This window comes from Pezoporus flaviventris, unplaced genomic scaffold (assembly GCF_033815535.1).
Source record: "Pezoporus flaviventris isolate CSIRO_AGI_PZ_B2104156 unplaced genomic scaffold, CSIRO_AGI_Pfla_v1 ptg000002l, whole genome shotgun sequence".
NCBI lineage: Eukaryota > Metazoa > Chordata > Aves > Psittaciformes > Psittacidae > Pezoporus > Pezoporus flaviventris.
This window is the reverse complement of record NW_026892550.1, coordinates 89,755,827-89,776,169: the sequence shown is the minus strand read 5'-3', so window position 1 is coordinate 89,776,169 and position 20,343 is coordinate 89,755,827. Positions and strand designations below refer to the sequence as shown.

The 20,343-nt window shown below is 36.8% G+C and overlaps 1 protein-coding gene across 2 annotated transcripts in view; it reads left to right on the top strand.

Annotated features, from left to right (window-relative positions):
* SLC41A2 (solute carrier family 41 member 2) overlaps positions 1 to 20,343 on the top strand; it is a 53,119-nt gene that overhangs the window by 29,953 nt on the left and 2,823 nt on the right. The window contains exons 9-12 of one of the 2 annotated variants that reach the window (XM_061445015.1): positions 69 to 148; positions 9,179 to 9,310; positions 10,281 to 10,429; positions 10,580 to 11,321. In XM_061445015.1, the coding sequence (XP_061300999.1) occupies positions 69 to 148; positions 9,179 to 9,310; positions 10,281 to 10,429; positions 10,580 to 10,627 (409 nt within the window). In that variant the 3' untranslated portion in view covers positions 10,628 to 11,321. Of the gene's footprint in view, positions 1 to 68; positions 149 to 9,178; positions 9,311 to 10,280; positions 10,430 to 10,579; positions 11,322 to 20,343 lie in introns of those variants that run through there. The other variant, XM_061445014.1, reaches the window with a different exon arrangement.

The window sequence follows — 20,343 nt, the reverse complement described above, 5'->3', positions numbered from 1 at the left end:
AAAAAGTTTTTAAATACTAATTAATGTACTTGTTTGCCTTATTCTACATCTTGTACTTTGTTTTTCAGTATTGGTGGCCTTATATTGGACACAACTGTATCCGATCCCAATTTAGTTGGAATTGTTGTTTATACCCCAGTAATTAACGGTAAGACTCTGACAGGATTAGGTGCTACTGTATATCAAATGATATATCTTGCTTTGAGAAAATTCTTTTACGGTAATTTTCTTTTATGCTAATTAGTACTTGGTATATTAATTTCAAGCTTTGATTTTGATGTCAAGAGTTGTTTATTTGAACGCCTAGGGAGTCCTTCCCAATCTTATTTATTACAACCATTAAAACACGATAGAGAATGTGAGAAGTAGGAATGCAAAGTATGCATTTAGAAACTGGAAGTGCAAACATTGAAGTAGTATATTCAAATATTAAATTATTAAGTATTATATTGAGATGGTTATGACTGAGGAAACTGGAGATAAAATTTTATTTCAAAGGATTTTCTTGTAAACATCCAAGGACAAATTTTCAAAATGGTAATTTATATGTAAATGTACGTAAATATAAGAACTAACAGGGATGCTACAGGCAAATAAATAGGTTTCTTAAGAAAAATGTGTGTTGTTGCCCATGCTTGGTAAGCACTTTCCAGGTGTATAAGAATGTATTTGTGCAAATTTGGTCCTTAAGTGTTCTCTTTTCTAACAATAAAAACAAGGCAAATTTTATAAGAACAGTTAATATCTTATTGGACTGATGCAGTTTGAAAATGCCTTTTTTTTTTCCTATAGTATCACAGGGTCGATACATAGTTTGCAGTAATTATAGTAACCGGATCTTTTCCAGCTGTGTGACTGCATAGCTGCTCTTTCCCCTTTTGTATTCTTACGTTTGATTTCTTAAATTATTTTGCACTTTTATGTATTGTTGATCTTTAAACCATTTCTCCAATTACCAAGATGAATCTGACTTCTAATTTTTGGCTTACAAGGGGCTTAAATTGGCCTTTGAAAATTCCATATGGGTATATTGTTTTCTGTTTTCTCAGCTATTAGTGAAATTAATTATCACCACTTGTTTTCCACCTAGATAATAAAAGGTTAATATGGACACTGAGTTTTAGTTTTGAACCACATGACCCTGAAACAATTACTTTTCCAGAGTCTGCTAATGGAAATTAGTATGGGATAGCACCAAAACATTTTACTGCAGTTGAGGGTTAGTATATCTATTCCTGTAACCATTAGGCAAGCTGCTGAGTTAGAGGAGGAAATCATATTGACAGAATCATGTTCTTGGCAAATTCATGTTAGCTCTTGTTTTAAAGCCTTCATATCTTTTGGATGTTTATAAATTGCCTATTTAATAATTTGTTGTAACACTTATGTAGGAATTTAAGTTTCACCAATATACGGATTCCCCAGATGACCCTTTCTGTCCCTTTTTAAAGATACATTTTCTGTTTTCCCCAGTACAGCCCTCTGGTATTCACTAACCTCCAAGATAATCAGTTTGCAAAAACAATCACTGCTAATTCATGGATTGTTCATCTAGCTCTCTAAAGATGCACTAAATTTAACTTACCCTCAGGCCCTAATACGTATCAGTTTGTTATCAGATATCATCATTTTTATGAAGGCAGTAGACAAAAGGAACTGAGTATTTTTATCTTACACAGAGCATGTTACTTGTTCTTCTTTTCCTTAAAGGCCCTGTATTTCTTTCCTTTGTACTTCTAATATGAAACATTTCTGTGTTGCCACTCGAGTTCCTTGCTAACTGTAAATTAGATTTTACACTCCAGCCTTTATGCTTCCTTGCCTGTGCCTTGCCTTTATATTAATTAAAAATTGCAAAAACTTGCATCTATCTTTTGTGAGCTTCCATTTTGATTTCCAGATACCTAAAGAGCAAGGCAGGCATGCAATTGATCTTCAACTATTTTCTGCTTTACATCTGTAACTTTTCTTGTAATAGTCCTTTTTGGTAACCCACTGCATTTGCTTTCTAAGAGAAGAGGATTATCTTTTCCTTTTAAGCAGGTATACTCAAACCAGTACTCTTACCAGTGATCCTGCTTTCCTAGATGACATCCATTGATTATAAAAAACAACTGTCTGGTGATTATTTTTTACTGTTTCCCCAAAGGCTCCTATTTCTGCTCCAGTACAGTACCAGAATATTTCCACATCTTCTCTATAGACTCATTTATTATCTATCGACTCATTCTAGACTTGGATACAGGTCTTATAGATACACAACTCTCTCAAGGCCTCATGTTCCTGCCACATGTTCAATAATGATGGTCTTTAACCTGTAGCAGTAAAATAACTCCTCTTGTGAGTGGAGCTGTGCATCTTGTTCACTGTCATTTTCTTTCACAAAAAATGGCTGTGAAACCTAGATTGCCTCTGTGTTTACACTTTACCCTTTTAACAGTTTTAGCTAGTGATTTGACTTAAGTAAATAATTATAATTACTAAGAATGAAAGCTTGCTATAAACATGCCTCTAGAAAAGCAGTAAATGTACTACTTTGTTTCTTATTTTCTTTCAGAAGTCTATCAACAGTATTAAGGCAATGCACATACATTCATTTGAACTATCTTTAAAGAAAAAGAACTAGCCAAATGCTAGTTGATTAGCCGTCAGGTCATAGAATCAGCTAGTTTGGAAAAGACCTTTAAGATCATCAAGTCCAACTGTTACCCCAGGACTGCCACGACCACCACTAAACCATGTCACGGAGGGCCTCATCTGCATGTTTTTGAGCACTTCCAGGGATGGTGATTCCACCACTGCCCTGAGCAGCTGTTCTAATGTTCATGGAAGTTTTGTATTTCTAGGTTGTTCTTACCCTTTGTCATCTGCCCCTTGGTCTACTATGCAATGCCTGAGAATGTTATTTTCCAAGGCATACCAGGTGCCTTACTCCATTGTTCATGTGAATTTTTCATGCTTAGCTCCTTTTCTTGCTATGCATAAAGCAGTCTTTCCCCAGCTCTGAAAGTTCAGACTTCTTCAGTGATTGGTAATGAACCATCAGTGAGTTGTTTATAGTCCTGAGTCTGTATTTCAGGACGTTTCAGGACCTTTGCTATTATCCCAATCTCTTACATTGTAGGGAAAGAAGCCTCCATTTTGGAGCTCATACCAAGCTCACAACAAGCTTAATAGACCAGGACTAAAGTTATCCTAAGGCCTATGGCCTCTTACTGCTGATAGCAATAATGCTTTTGCAATGCCACTGGGAAACAACAGAAGCACTAAGGAATTTTGATTATCCCTCATTCAGAAAGGAACAGAGGGGAATAATGCGTTAAGTGTTGTATGTTTGTGTGCTAACACTCTCAACGCTCAGAATTCTAAGGATAGAGGCATTTCAATTGGAAAATACAGAGAAAATATGTTCTGTGTAGAGGATGCAGAGTGGGCCTGTTTTATGGTACACCTCTTTGAAAAGGAAATTGTAGGTAGGTGATTTCTTGGTTGCTGTTAGGTTAACCTCTCCTGGGTTTCATAACTCTACTGGCACCTTTTGATATTGCTGGTCAGTATACTGCAGTAAACTGGGGTTTAAGAAATCTTTCAGTTAAAAAAGCACATCTGTTGACAGTCATTTACTGACATAAAAGGTGTGCTAGACCACTTAACGGATGGCTTTTTAAATATTATTGTTGCAGAAAGCTTTCTCTACCAGTGCTTTCCAGGTCTTGGAATTCTTATTGTAAGCCTAAGTAATGAAATGAGCTGAGATTTTTCCCTCAAAACGCTTTTCATATGCTTTTTCCTTTATTCCTTTATCTTAACTGAAAGTTTGTTGCCTGTATGGCACAGAAAACCTGACAGAAACCAGGGAAAACCTGAAAGAAATATTATAACCTGTTAGGATTGAGTCCAGCCATAATTTGAGGATAGTGTAAATTTGTCCAGGATTTTCAAGCTGTCACTGTTTTATTCAGTGCCAGTTGCCACACCTCAGAATCTGGAACAGTATGCACTGCAAAACTGCCAGTGTTAGCCTTCCTGTGTGCACCATTAAATGGTGCTTTCAATGTGGTTCTGTCTAGAAGGTTTGCATAATCTTAGAGGTGGGACAAGTAACTTTCATCACATACATTACAGTGTGGACCCATAAATCCTTTGGTTTAAGAAATATTGGTCTGGAATATGAGCAGCCTCAAAGGTTCCTACCCCTGTTAACAATAACTGCAAATATTTGCCAAGAATATTAAAACAGTTCTTAAGCAGGTGGGCATTTATGGTCAGCTTTATTGCTGGTGGCCAGAAGTATTTCACAACCGTTATTTTCCATTTTCCCCCTATTAAACACATTTATTGAGATTAAAAATTATTTTTAATTCTATGTTTGGTTGGTTTAAATTGTAACTCCGCTTTTAAAAATAATAAAATCAGTTTGTGGTTTTGGCCATTGAGGTACTTACAAAGTACTTGAGATTCAGATGTCTGTGTTTGTTGTACTGAGGGTCTGAATCAAATAACTAAGCCCAAGCATGCCTGTGCTTCAGCATAGACACTCAAGTAGATCTTTATGTTTTCTAATGGATGAGATGGTTAAAATTTGCAAATCCTTTTACAGCATCCCAGTGTGTTGAATTTGGCTCAGGAATTGCAATTTCCAGGTAACTGAATTCCTTTTGTGCAGAAAAAAGATAATGCCTTAAACAATGATATGCTTTGTGAATATGCAGCAGAAATTAACTAAGGTGCAGTTACCAGATAGAGCCACTTTCCTCCCTGTTTTCACTGTATGCTTAGACAAAACATGGTGATATATCTTCTAAGTATTTGCATTTCAGGAGTTACTGCATAATAACCATCATGTTGATAGACTTCACTCCATTTTTATGCATCTTGTAGAATGGAGGTTCTGCAATTTAATTCTGAAAACACCTGAAAATTAGAAATGCTTTGTAGACTATGTGTAGAAAAATGTGCCTTTGCAGATGGTTTAAAGCAATATTCTTTAAGGGTAACACAAACCTGTTGTAATATTTCTTAATATTTGTCTGTACGTATTGTAAAAGTATTTTATACCTGGAGGGAATAAATGTAGATCAAGGAATACAAGAAACCTATATGAGAAAATTTAGCACAAAACTTACTGAATGTCTGTTGTCTGGGAGATGAAAGTTAAGCTTATGTAATATATTCCCCAAACCATACCTTTTTTATCTATTAGTAGGATAAATTCAATGACAGATTCCAGGTCTTTCAGAGAGCTTTTGCTGTAAATTGTTTTTGAGAATATGGAAAGAAAATATCCAGAAACCATTCCTCCTCAAAAAACTAAAATGCATTTTTAATGACTGTATATTTTAATCTCTGATCGCGTAGTTGCGCTATCAGTTTGCACATAACAGAGTAGTGCTTTGTTTAGAAGATAACCATTGTTTTAGACAGTCAAGCATCTCTAAGTGACAAGGGAAAACATTAGTGTAGTTGTATGGTAGTAGAGCAATTTGGCTAGGTAGCAAATTAATTTTCCTGCATCCTGAATTGGAAAGAACGTGATAGTCTCAGAAGGCACCTACGCTGTAAGAGAACATTTTAATTCAGTCTTTATTTTAGCAGGAAAAGGAGGAGGGGTTTGATTTTGGATATTTACTTTTGATGTATTATCGGATGTGAGTTTTAGTGCTTTACAGTTCATAGTTTCATAGATCTATAGAATCATAGAATGATTTAGGTCTGAAGGAACCATAAAGATGAACCAGTTCCACCCCGTGCCATGGGCAGGGACACTTTCCACCTGCTTGCTTGGAGCAACCAGGTTGCTCCAAGCCCCGTCCAACGTGGCCTTGAGCACTGCCAGGGATGGGGAAGCCACAGCTTCTCTGGGCAACCTTTGCCAGGGCCTCAGCACCCTCATAGTGAAGAATTTCTTCCTAATGTCTAATCTAAATCTCCCCTCTTCCAGTTTAAAGCCATTTCCCCTTGTCCTATCACTTCATGCACCTTCAGGTTCCTCGGATTGTCTTAAACTAGATCTTCTCCTACAGCAGGTAGTCTCCCAGTCCCTGACTTTGCCTTCTGCCACTTGAGTAGTGTGGCTGGAGCACTTGCCTACCTAGTTGCTAAACTGTACATGTAAATCTGCATATTCTGTGCTATTATAGGTGTGTGTTTTCATTTAGGCCTTTACTTGTAAAGGTTTTTAGAAGATTTCAGTTATCATTAGTTTTCACAACACAATTATATCAGAATATTTTGTTTTCTTTTTTTATATATGTATATACAGGGAACAATTTTTTTATTAGGCATAGGAGAGAAATTATTTATGAGTAAAACATAAAATGTAATAGTTTGCTTATATAACATTGTTTCAAAGGCTTCTCTTAAAACACATTCATATAGGAAAAGCTAATAATTTCCAACTGCTTTCCCGCAAGCATTTTAAAGTATTAAAATAAATGCGACAAAGTAAAAAAGGAAGATGGAAGAAATGCAGATTAAAAAAGCAATGTAAAAATGTAGCTAGTTAAAGCTAGGCTTGTAATCTAAATATGTAACTCCCATAAAACATGATTTTTTTTTTAAAGTTAGTGGTAGAGTGGTCAGGGCAAAAGTTAATCTTGAATCTTCTGAAAGATAATATTATTAAAAATTTTACAGCTTTTGGTTACTGCTGTAACTGAGATTTTTTTTTTGTTTTTTCAATTAATTTCATTTTTATAATAGAAATACATCCAAAAGCAAGTTGTTGTTGAACTCCAAAAAGGCTAATGGGGAAAACTGACTGTTTTGAGCTATGGATTGTCTCATGACTATATGATACTATATATAAAAATGTATTTTTATTTATTATTATTATATATGTTAGTATATTTGATTTTATATTCATATATATTAGGGTGCTTGTTAGACAGAAGAGAACTGTGATACAAATTTTCGGAAGTATTCTTGCTTAATTCTTAACTGACTCATTAAAAAGATGAGTGTTTTAATTTTCTGTTAAAGTTTGAAGTCAGCATGACATCCTTCACGCTTCAGCAGAGAACATCTCTTCTGCTTATTGACAAAGTAGCACTCTCATAGTGAAGCTAAACAGATCTGCTGCTCTGAGAGGAATGCAGAACAGTTGCAGGATTTTACTTTTGAAAAAGATTATTTTCCTCTGTGTTATAGTTCTCACAGGAATGAAAAGAAGCTAACTAAGTTAATCTTTATTATCAGGTATTTGCTATGATTACTTCAATGCTGTTTACCTGGAAAAAACAACAAATCTGACTTAAACATTCATGGAAACAGTCCTCATATACATCGACAGAGATTTTCATAATATGAGCAGCTACAGAGCACATGACAATTTTATGCATTTGGAAGATGCTGAGAAGCTATCAATTTTGGGTATTGACATCTTGTCAACTGATGCAGTTTTATCTACTTTCTGCTACTTGCAGGGATCTGATTAATCTGATACTGCTGAGATAACATCACATGCACAGTAACTCCTGTTACAAAACAGGGTATCTCTGTACATATCGAAGTGATTCGTTTAATGCAGCTTTATGCATGTCATTCTATGACCAGCAAAACAACAAAACCTGATAGTCCTCTGTGTGTGGTTCCCTGTGAAAATAGAGCCTGCATCTTCCTTGTTGCTGCCCTTTAAAAAGGGTGATGTCCCCTGAGCCTTATCCAAGGAGAAAAGGCATAACTCCTTCAGTTTTTCCCCATAGAGCAGGTTTTCCGGACCTTTGATCATCTTCATGGCTCTCCTTTTGACCTTCTTCAGTCTGTCTACATTTTCCTTGAATTGTGGGGACCAGAACTGGACACAGTACTCCGGGTACAGCCTGACAAGCACTGAGTGGAGTGGGATGATCACATCTGTGTCTCTGCTAGTGATGCCCCTGATTTGCCTTTGTTGCTGCACTACAGCAGTAACTGATGTTAATCTCATCCAGAGGACCCCCAGGTCCCTTTCAACAAGGTGCTGCCCAGCAACACAGATTGTAGTCTGAACTGGGCTCTTTGGTTTCATCTTCCCAGGTGCAGGACTTCTCGTTGTTAAACTTCCAGCCTGTCCAGGTCTCTCTGTAAGATGGCTCTCTCTTTTGATGTGTCCATCTCACTACTCAGTTCTGTGTCATCAGCAAACTTGGTGAGGGTGCTTTCAGTCCCATCATCCAGGTAATTTCTGAAGTTGTTGAACAGTGTGGAGCCCAGTATCAATCCCTGGGGATTGATATCCCAGTTGTGACAGGCTGCCAGCTTCCTCTAAAAACTGTTGATCACTACTTTCTGAGTGCAGCTTGTTAGCCAGTTTCCCACCCATCTCGCAGACAACCCATCCAGTCTGTAACTTGCCAGTTTGTCTAGGAGGAAGCTGTGGAAAACCACCAGATGCTTTCCTGAAGAAGGGTGTGACATTTGCCCTGATCCAGTTGTTAAGGAATATCCCCATATCTCCATGACCTTTCAGAGATTATATACCTTGGCCGTGTAACAGTGCCAGCCACTTCTCTTTGCATCCTAGGCTGGTTTATTTCATAGAAATCTTTTTTCCTAATGGGAAGTATATCAGCAGTTGTCACAGAGAAAGTAGAATCTCCATTACTACCATTCTTTAAAAAATCTATTATTCAGACACTTGTCCTTTCAACCTGAATTATAAATGGCAGAAAATTACAGTTAATCCTTCTCTTTGGTGAAGGGGAATTAATAGATTAGCTCTTGAAGTCTTTTCCAGCCCTATGGTTCTGTGTGTGAAATCTGCATTTCAGCTTCTGGCAGTGAGTGCTTCTGCTTTGCATTACTTGCCAGCAATACTGACCTAGGAAGGTAATCCAGCAGTGGCATGACTATGTAGTACTTCTATTGTTGCAGAAGGATTTCCAAAGAAGAGGGAGCAATGAAAGGGAACTTCACCTATGAGAAAGCATCAGATTGAACCTTTTGGAAAAGCCTTTTGCACTTAACATGAATAAAACTGATCTCCAAAGTATCCAGTGATACAACAAATTGTAGCCCAAGTATTCTGGCTTATTTTAATGCTCATTTTTAGCCCATTTATAACGAATATATTTTCTAAAGATGTTTATCTTTTTGACTTTTGTAAGTAGAGGACTATATCAGTAAATTTGCAAAAATATTGCCTACTGGAGAAAAAAAATAGTTGAAAATTTACCACTTGTTTCCTTTTGTATTTCAGGCATTGGTGGTAATCTAGTAGCTATTCAAGCTAGCAGAATTTCTACCTACCTCCATTTACACAGCATTCCTGGAGAGTTGCCTGAAGAAGCCAAGGGTTGCTATTATCCTTGCAGAACATATTATGGTACAGGTATGTTTTAGTTAATTGTCAAAACTGCTGTCTCATGTCTCCACTTTTCCCCCCTCTATGCCAGACTGTACTACCAATGAGAATTGTCAACAGACTAAACTTGGTGTATGCAATTCAAAGGCATCAGCGACTTGGCAGTTTCCTTTGCCTGCAGTTGTTTGACTGTGAGAATCACAAGGAACTCCATAGGAGGAGGTGGTGCGTAGAGAGGAACACAGGAAAAGGTGTAACCCTAGCAAGGGTTGAAGATAGAGGCATGATGCTGTGATACCCACTCAGAAGTATTTCAAACTTCATCTTTGTTTAGCCTGTTTACCTGCTCCTGACCTTTGTCATTTAACTCCAGAAGTTCAAACCAATCTCCTGTTAGGACCAAACTTTATATCTAACATTATCGCTAAGTTCCTACTTGCCATTTCCCCCATTTCCCATTTGCCATTCTCTTTCTACATTCTTGTTTCACAGCTTTTCCCTCCTCTGTATTGCCCCCTTTTCTAATAATGTAGCAACAGTGGTGAAAGGTGATGTCTCAACAGTGTGTGTTCCACTTTCATATTTATGAAATGGATTGGAACTGATGAGAAAGTGGTAACGTGGGATTACTTGTTAGAAATATAAGGTACTTTTGAGGGTGTCTCGAATATGGTGTCCAAAAGATCCTCTTTCCTAGGATGGCTTTAGGAAGTCACTGCAACTCTAAAAATTAGATGGTATTACATGAGTGCAGAATGAAAGCAGACAGTTAACACTGTCTCTTGGAAGGGCCCTGCTTAACTTTTCTGGCAGACACTAGCAGTGGCTTTTTTTTTCCCTGTGTGAAAATCCTCAAGAAGCCTTTTAGCAGAAAATAATGGCACTGTTCCCCAGTAGTCAATGCTGTGGAATTTCAAAATGGCTTTTTATATTAATAAAAACCTGATATAGTAATTGAAAATGTAACTGAATTTTGATAATTTTTTTTTTATTGTAGGAGTAAATAACAAATCAGCCCAAGTTCTGCTTCTTTTGGTGATTCCTGGACACCTGATTTTCTTGTACACTATCCACTTAATGAAAAGCGGCCACACTTCCTTAACTCCTATCTTTATAGCAGTATATTTGTTTGCGGCTCTGTTACAGGTAAGAAGAAGTACTAGTTGAAAATCAGTTTTTTAAAGAAAATTATGTTTATCTGATTTCTGAAATCTCATGTATAGTACAAGAAGGTATGGGTTAATACAGGTTTTCAGCACAGTTCTGAAGTAATTCATTATCTCCGCATGTATATAGCTTACCCAGATGTATCTGTATTGTGAGTGCTTTTCAGAAAACACCTGACTTCATTACTTCCCAGTCATGCATCTTGAGCTTTCTTTCACATGCTCCTTGGAACCATTGCATCTAAAACCCCCATCCTTTTAATCAACTACAAGGGAGGTGGAGAGAGAGAAAAGTGGCAGTCATGAATAATGAATGTGTTGTCAGGGAAAACTGCCAAAAAAATCTCCTAAAGTGGTTCACATTACAATTTTAGTTAACATGTTCAAATATACAGTAAATGAGAATGTTATGGCTTGGTTGGTGCATTCTTAATATTTATTAAAGCAGAAATTAGTCTGACAGCGATCACTGTACAAGAAATTGTAATTGCATTAGTTGTCAAATGTTACATTATTTTGGCTGGTCTTACCTAGCAGCCTGTAGGAACCAGGCGATGGCAGTTCTTGAAACACGCCTTTTGAAATAGCAATGTCTCAATTTAAATAATTTCATCTAGAGAAATCCGTGAAACAAAAATAAATGTTTTTCTTAAATCTATGGCCAATTTTTAGCTAAAACCTGGCTGAATTGCCAATAGAGTTTCATTGTACCTTAAAACCAAAAATCGACTGTTCGTGTTACACAATAAAAATGCAGTTGAAATTTCCATTAGTTATACATACTGCTTCTATAAATGTGGCCAATTTAGTTTTAAAATACAAACAATACCATCAGTCAAGCCTTAATAAAAATCATAATTTTTAATGTTTTAGATTGCCTAATAAATGTCTAAATTTCAAAATAGATAGGGTTCAAAAACCTGCTATTTTAATTTCATATGAGAATTCTGTACTTTTTTTTGGTAGAAGTGGTGACATTCCAACCTTTGCAAATGAGAATGTCATACTAAAAGTTGTAAATTACTTTTCATTCTCTTCTTACATAATATTCCTAGTGTCCAACCTTATCACTGGTTTTATAATGTGTTTTCTTGAGGAAATGATGCTGTTTCTTCATTCTGTCTGTTCTGGTTGGCTGACTGTCCTTTCTAATAACTTTTGAATCCTTTGGCCCATCTCAGTCAAGTTTTTCTGTGTCTTGGCATTTCTTTGTCTTGGCTACACTTAACAAAAACAGGATGGGGAAAGAGTCTCCGTTAATGTCTCTGCTGAAGGTAACACTGCAGTGTGATTTCAGCCATTGTTAGACTTCAGGGATTTCACATAGGAATCAGTCTGAATTCATAAATCCATATGAAATTCATACAGTCCTTGGCTCACACAACTGCAATTGTATGTTTAGGGATAAAAAGCTTTTCTTCAGCAACAGAGGACAGATCAAGATTTGAGAAAAGCAGTTCAGCCAAAAACCAAGTTAAGGGATTAGAGCAGGACTTTCCAACACACAGTAATTCAGACCCAGCATCAACATGTATGCACATGTAAAGTTGAGTTTTATAAATTCAAGGTCTGATTAGAACACTGGGTTTTGCAGTTGTGTATCTGAATTGCAGTCTATAAGGGCAGAGCTGATTTTCTTGATTTTTTGTGTGTAAAGTGGATTCCCTTTCCCTTGCTCCCTTTTATAAATCATTTTTTCTTCTTTGTCTTCTGTCTTTAGCCATAACAAGTAGTTTTACATGTATTTACTTGCACACTATAACTTCTCATGGGTCTTGACAAATTTACAGTTTTGGAACCCCATGTTTTTTAACACCTTCTAAAATATTTATAGATTCATTTCCCCATTTTAATTATTCTGGCATTTTTCTAGTAGTGATTATTGTAGTTTTGCATACCTCTAGTTAGAGCAGATTTAAAATGTTCAGACAGCCATTTCTTGCTTTAACCCTTAAATCGTGAACATATATTTATTTACTAAAAGCAGTTGTGTGCTTTTAAGTTTCTCTTTTCTCACAGAAGGCCCTTATTTGTACTCATTCCTCTTCCCTCTTTTCAGTGACATCATCTATGCACCTGGGTGTTGTAAGGAACAGTTTTCAAGCCACCATTTCTTTTGGCATAAACCAATACTTACTGATCTCATTTGTCCATAATTCTTTCAGATTTTTTTCCTTCCAGTGAGAGCTTTTCCAGTTCTGCGTTAAAACTGGAAAACCTCACAACTAATTATTATCATTTAGATTATCAACAAAACAAATCCATTGACAGTCTTTTGAGCAGTGAGAGATCTGCATTCTAATCCTTTTTTATCATGTATTGGACTTCACATTAATCTTCACTCTACATGGAAGGCATAAAAAAATGGATGTCAAAATTACAAGCCTGCTTGCAGGGTTTATCTTTTATGTTTGAGGTGGTAGGTGATAATTTAATAGAACATAGTGACTCCCAAAAGTAAGAGTTAATTATGGTCAGTCTTGTGTTTGAGGAGGTTTGATATCACTACTTTGCCCTTTGCAATTCCTTACATATATTGAGCTGGGGGTGGAAAGGGTAGCTGAATAATGATTATGACACCATCTACTTACATTTTTTGCACTGTGTTAAACTATTAATGCTAAACTAAAACCCAACAACAGCAATAAAGTGATTTTTCTGTCTTTAAAATTCAAGTGACTACTGAAATATGTTAAATTATTAATGACATATTTTACAGAGGACTAATGAAGGTTGTTAGTTAACTTCAAGATCTGTTTATTATCTCTGACTGTCCAGCTCTTTGTTTAAAATGGAGAGGAAGGGGTTAAGGAAATGACAAAAGTAGAACTAGGATGTTACAGTACACTAAAAAAAACCCCAGGGAAATATTTATACAAAAACTTTAGCTATGACTAAAGACTGGTAGGTCTGAATTAGCTCTGTAGTGGAGAGTCTCTTCTGTGTTTATGAATGGCAGCACCAGAGGAAAATACTAAAAGGAAAATAGGAAGGAATATATAGGAAGGTATACCCTGTAAGTCTGTAGGTGCTCCATGTAATGCAGTGTACAGTATCTGGGCAAGCTAGTGTGTATTAATGAAAAACAGTATATTGATTTTAAATGTGTTTTGGATTTTGTGAGTGGCCTCTATTTCAGAGGAATACTCCTTTTTTAAAAATTTTACAAGTCACACACCAGTATGCTGCATGCAGTTACAATCTGGTGTTTGACCAACAAAGAGTATATTAATTGAAAAACAGTCCTCAGCTTATACCTCAGAAAGGCTCAAGTATTTTTTAGCTGTATGAGGCTATGTACCGAGCAAAGTTTCATCCTCTGTCTTGTCAACCTGTAGTAGAATGAGAGCAGCAGTGGAATTGCCAAGCCATCAGTCCTGGCGAATGGTTCTGAGCATTTAAAGGCAGCCTCTGTTCTGTATGTTCTCACTTAGCCAGTAAAACGCCCTCTAAGGAATTTTCACACCTCCTAACCAAATCAGAGCACACAGTCATGTTAAAGACTCGGGGAATAAACAAACAATAGGAGATTCCCAGAGCTATTACCAAGCAAATAAGTAATTCCAAAATGCAGCCCTTATCCAGTGAAGGTCAGATGTGAAGTAATTTTTTGCAGGGCTTCAAGGCTGTTTGGAGCAATAGAAAGCCAAGAATTCAGCAGTGCTCGTAATGACTTCCTTCTCACATCAAAAGCATCTTGGATGTCTCACTAGTGTGGGGATTCTGATGATGGTATGGGCCTCTTCAGTGTGGAAAAATAACTCATGTGGTATACTGTACATTATAGAGAAATAAGGAAGGTTGTGTTTATAGAGAAAATATTGATGCATTTTAAATACTGCTTTTTCTAATAGGAAAGGTTATTTCCGAAATGTAAAGCAAGTTAACTGCTAAAAGAGACTACATTATTCAAGGGAATATGAAAACTAAGGTCCAAATGTGGACAGTTTTGTATATTCAGTGCTTTTTCATTGCAGCAAGAGAAGCAGACTTGCCATATTTACTGGGATCTGAATGTGGCTATCACCCATGCTCTCAATTCCAGGGATGTTGCTGTCTGTGGTAGAAGCCTGGCTCCTACCAGGTCATTAGCAGGGATATATAATTTTTGCCTCCAGAAGGCTGAGCTCGAAGTGCTTATGTATGGAGCATGACACACTGAGTTGTGCTACAGCAAGTGCACATTGAGCATACCTGAAAACTTAATGGTCAGGATTGCACTCCCCATTCAGACAGCTGACAAAAGGCCTGAAATTAGGACTGTCTTGGTTAAATCAGAATGTCTGACAAAGAAATCATGAAGACAGTCTCAGGAATTTTATTAAATCTGTGGAATAAAAAAAAGTGCCATAATCAAATTGTTTTAGAAAAAACTTCAGCTGAAATGGTATCCCCTTTTTTACTTAGATGAGATTTTAGTCTTTCATATAAGTAAGTATGCTATGCTGTCTGGGTACTTGGATACCATAGTGTAGTTAATACCACTTAGGTACAACACAAACAGCAGCAGAAAGAAAGAACTTGCTGTTCAGTGATTTCTTTGCTGCCAGACTTGAAGGAAATCTCTATGTTTGGAGGAAATTATGACAAGATACACACCAGATACGCTACCTGAGAAGACAGGGGAGACAAATTTGTTTTGAAAAATATATGTAGACCTACTCTGAGAGTGCACTGACTGCAGAATTCTGGCTTTAGAGAATGGAAATTCAGCAAGTTCAGTGTAGATCTATTATTAAGCCTTACAGTTACATTTAGCTTCAGGTGAAGACATTTAAAGCCATCTAAAATCTGAGGAATGTAATACAAAATTTAAGAGCTAACTTAATGAAGGGTCAAACCCACTAGAAGACCTAAACTGTAAATCTGCTGAGAATGGTGTCAGAGTCAGGACACAGTATTCTTTAGAGATCCTTAATTGGAGGGTTTCACTCATCATTGAAAAACCTAAAAAACAAAAACCAAACTTTACCTTTGCATTTCATAGGTTTGTAAGAGTTCTTATTCCACAATTAGTTGCGTGTGTTTCCTGTCTAAAGTAACAAAAGGAAACTACTTTGTAATGCACCTTCACATGGGAAAAATCAAAGGTGAATCAGCAGTACTAGTAACATGCAGGATATCCTGTCCAAGGCATGCTAAATAAACTGCTAAAAGGTCTTGGTACTAAGCTTATAGGTGAATTTTGATAATGCCCATGTGAGAAAGCATATGCAAATATATAACTTAAACTTTCTTTTTCCAGTTTGGTGTTTGAATTCACTAATCCCAGCAACTAATGTATGAACTAATATAAATATAGCAGCCTTCCAGTATCTGAAGGGGGCCTATAGGGAGGGTGAGGATGGGCTCTTCATTAGGGACTGTAGTGATAGGACAAGGGGTAATGGGTTCAGACTTAAACAGGGGAAGTTTAGATTGGATATAAGGAGGAAATTCTTTCCTGTTAGGGTGGTGAGGCACTGGAATGGGTTGCCCAGGGAGGTTGTGAATGCACCATCCCTGGCAGTGTTCAAGGCCAGGTTGGACGAAGCCTTGGGTGACATGGTTTAGGGTGAGGTGTCCCTGCCCATGGCAGGGGGGTTGGAACTAGATGATCTTAAGGTCCTTTCCAACCCTAACTATTCTATTCTAAATATAAAAAATTCAAATCTGATTTACAAATATGATGCATTTCAACCCTATACTTCTTATCACTGAGTTTGACCTGCATTCACTCTTGAAATATGGTCATCTCAGGTAAAAGAAACAATACAAATATTATAGAATGCTACAAAGTATCATTTAAGCTACGGGAAGTCTAGACAGTATTAAGAATGTTTCAAGGGATTTATGTATTTTTATTTTATATAGTAGAATTTAATTCTTTTCCCATTTCAGAAGTCATGAGAATTTAATTGCATGAGAAAATGCAGATAGTTTTTAGCGGTCCTTGCTACATGCAAAAGACCAAAAATAACTTTTCTGTAGCTGAACTTGTTCGTATCTAAAGACCTGCAAAGAATTAAATTTTGTGCCCAATCACAAAGGAAAAAAATTGCTTTATAGTGTATATTGTTCCCATTTCTAGTCTTGCAATTATAAGATTTGTGCTTTAAATAGCGAGGCTCACTCTTATTTAAGCATTTATATTCAGTTCTAATCTAATTTGAATCAGAAAGTTCAATATCAAGTTTCTCTTTATTTCTGCCCTTTGTTGTACAAAATTATATGTGTAGTTATACCCCTTATTTTCAGATTCTTCATAATTAGGATTTTGTAAAGACTTCACTCCTGGTCTTTTCTTCCCTCCCTTCCTCCCTCCCGCCCTCCCTCTCATTCTTATTGCTAGATTCTGCTGCTTCTGTCTTCTCAGGACCTTTTTTGACAATGCGACTGATAGGTCATTTTAGAAATGCAGTCTAAACCTGATGATGTCTTTAGTTTCATATTCCTCAATTTCTATTGCAGTTTTTTTCCCAGAAGTAATAATGTAACATGATCTTCCTTCTGAAATATCAAAACTTCTGGAATTTTTCTGTATTTTTGCAGTCCATGCTCTAGGATATTTTTTTCTTGATCAGTGACTATAAAGTGTCTCACTTTGCTTTGATCTTTTTTTCTATATAGATATTTAGTTATTTTTTACCTTTCTTAAACCTTGCAGTTATTTCATTCTTCGGTCTGGAAAAATTCCTAGTGCTCTGTTTCATAATTCTACTACTATTCATCTCCCTTTCTTCAGGAAACATTGAATTATTCTCTTCCTCTGAATATTAAATAATTTTAAAATACTAGCTCACATCTTGAACTGCATATATTTACAAGCATTTCTTATCACTTTTCTACAGCATTTCATGTTAGTACAAAAATTGTTTATCTTATTAGGCTTTTCTGTGATGATAGTCTCTTTATTTTTTTCCCTGAAAACCAGCTGGTTTTCAATTAGAAGTAGGAAGGCTTTCTTCTTCAAAGCATGAACGCAGAGCAGAAGTATACAGTATTTGTACTGCTATGCCATCTGCATCATTTTGTTGAAATTATAGGAGTGTAGTTCTGTTGTGCCACTGAAGTAACAAGTCTTGTAATGTCTTTTGTATGTTTTTTCTTTGATCTTTGTGAGCGACTTCTCGCATCACTTTAAATACAAGGACTTACTTTCAGCAAACTCTTAGGGCTTTTGCCCTGTCTTAACATTGATAAGTGCAAGGTCCTACACCTGGGTCAGAGCAATCCCAGGCACAGCTACAGGTTGGGCAGAGAAGAGATTCAGAGCAGCCCTGCAGAGAAGGACTTGGGGGTGTTGGTTGATGAGAAAATGAACATGAGCCGGCTTCAGTGTGTGCTTGCAGCCCAGAAAGCCAACCGTATCCTGGGCTGCATCAAAGGAGCGTGACCAGCAGGTCGAAGGAGGTGACCCTGCCCCTCTACTCTGCTCTCGTGAGACCTCACTTGGAGTATTGTGTACAGTTCTGGTGTCCTCAACATAAAAAGGACGTGGAACTGTTGGAACAAGTCCAGAAGAGGGCCACGAGGATGATCAGGGGACTGGAGCACCTCCCATATGAAGACAGGCTGAGAAAGTTGGGGCTGTTCAGCCTGGAGAAGAGAAGGCTGTGTGGAGACCTCATAGCAGCCTTCCAGTATCTGAAGGGGGCCTATAGGGATGCTGGGGAGGGACTCTTCATTAGGGACTGTAGTGATAGAACAAGGGGTAAGGGGTTCAGACTTAAACAGGGGAAGTTTAGATTGGATATAAGGAAGAAATTCTTTCCTGTTAGGGTGGTGAGGCACTGCAATAGGTTGCCAGGGGAGGTTGTAAATGCTCCATCCTTGGCAGTATTCAAGACCAGGTTGGATGAGGCCTTGGGTGATATATTTCTAACCCTAACCATTCTTTGATTCTATGATTCTATAAGAAAGAAATCTTATTAAGGATTTAAGTCCCATTGGTTGACTTCTTCTGGCTTCTAATACAAACTACTGTGGCCAATAAGGAACCATTTCCAAAGACTGATCTGTGTAATTCTTAAATGTTAGTGACTTTCTAGCCATGCAAATGCGTAATGATTATTCCTTCACCAAAAATAAAGGCTGGTGAACTACAGTCTTATAATTTACTCTGGAAGCACTATGTCCCAGCTGCCAGCATATACTGGTATAAGCAGCAGCTAATATAATATGCTATAACTTTTTTCCAATTACTTACAGAAGCCAGGTTTGTTATAATTTGCATTATTTGTTATGCACCCATAAGTTAATATAGTAAAAATAATTATTTGGGAAGGTTCACAAAACTTACTGGCCAAACTACCAATTTTTCACAGTAGTCTAAGGCAGTTATTTCAAGCTGGAAAATACAGGAAGAAATGAAGGGGGTTTTTTGTGTCATGATTTTTAAGAGCCAGAAGTACATACTGTCATTTCAATGGGACTGTGTGTGTTACATCTAATGGGTTGTGTTATATAATTCATTATAAATTATTCTTGTTACAAATGCTTTCATCTTGTAATAGAACATGCAGAACTATTGTTGATGTGGGGTGCTACAGAGTCTTCTGTGCGCATACTGTAGGAGATGTTAATGGATGGGGTCTTTTATAAACAGGCCTCTTTTTGTCTCTTAGAAGGAGCAGACTCAGAGAATCTGATAGTCTTCCAAAGAAAACATCTGTTTTAAATATATTTGTTTGGATTCCAGTCAGCACACCTAGGACTCGCATAATTAGCTTAGACTACAGAGTTCCCTTTTCAGATGATATGTTTATATAAATAAGCCATGCATTTTTCATTAAGCAAATACTCCCTTTTTTTTCCTTATTTAATTAGAAATTCAGGCTTGTATTTTAACATATGCTTTTGCAAAGCAAGGATTAATTGAGAAACTTTTCAGCGCAATTTATTATATGACATTCATTTTACTGTATTTTGTATTGTGGAGAAGTGTCTTGCAACCACCTTATCAGTATTTCAATAAATAAGAGCATACAGATGCTTTTTATACCAGTAATTGATCATTTACTAAATAAAATATGAATTTTGTGCCTTTTACTACTTTTGATACTGTATATTATTTTAAATGTACATAGTAGACTTTTAAAAGAAGAATTATGGTGAGAACTGTCTTAGGTTTACACTTCCTAAAGATCTGAATAACTAAAAAGACATAAAATGCACTATTTATTTCATCTTAATCAGCTCCTTAGATGAGACAAGAAGAAATAGAAGCTCTGTTAGTGGTCCTTTCTCCATTCATCTTGTGCCATGCTGCACCACATGATTCATCCAAATCAGAATCTCTTATCATACAGCTGTGCAACATTAAAGGGATTCTTTTCTAAAATTGGATTAATGATTATGCATACTTTTAGTATTAAGATCAAACCTCTCAAATGTTCAGACTTTCACAGTTGGGAATGAAATCTTTTATTCTGGGACCAATTCAGCCTGGAGTGACAATTTCATAATATATATTGCAGGTGTGCCTTATTACAGAAGGCTTGAAGCTGCTATTTCAAGCATAAAAGTAGCTTCTAGGCTATTTTTTGCAGATCATACAATGCAGATAAAACTGTTCTTACTCTGACCTGGTATTCTTTATATCATAGAATCATAGAATAGTTAGGGTTGGAAAGGACCTTAAGATCATCAAGCTCCAACCCCCCTGCCATGGGCAGGGACACCTCATGCTAAACCATCTCACCCAAGGCTTCGTCCAACCTGGTCTTGAACACTGCCAAGGATGGAGCATTCACAACCTCCCTGGGCAATTCATTCCAGTGCCTCACCACCCTAACAGGAAAGAATTTCCTCCTTATATCCAATCTAAACTTCCCCTGTTTAAGTTTTAACCCGTTACCCCTTGTCCTGTCACTACAGTCCCTAATGAAGAGTCCCTCTCCAGCATCCCTATAG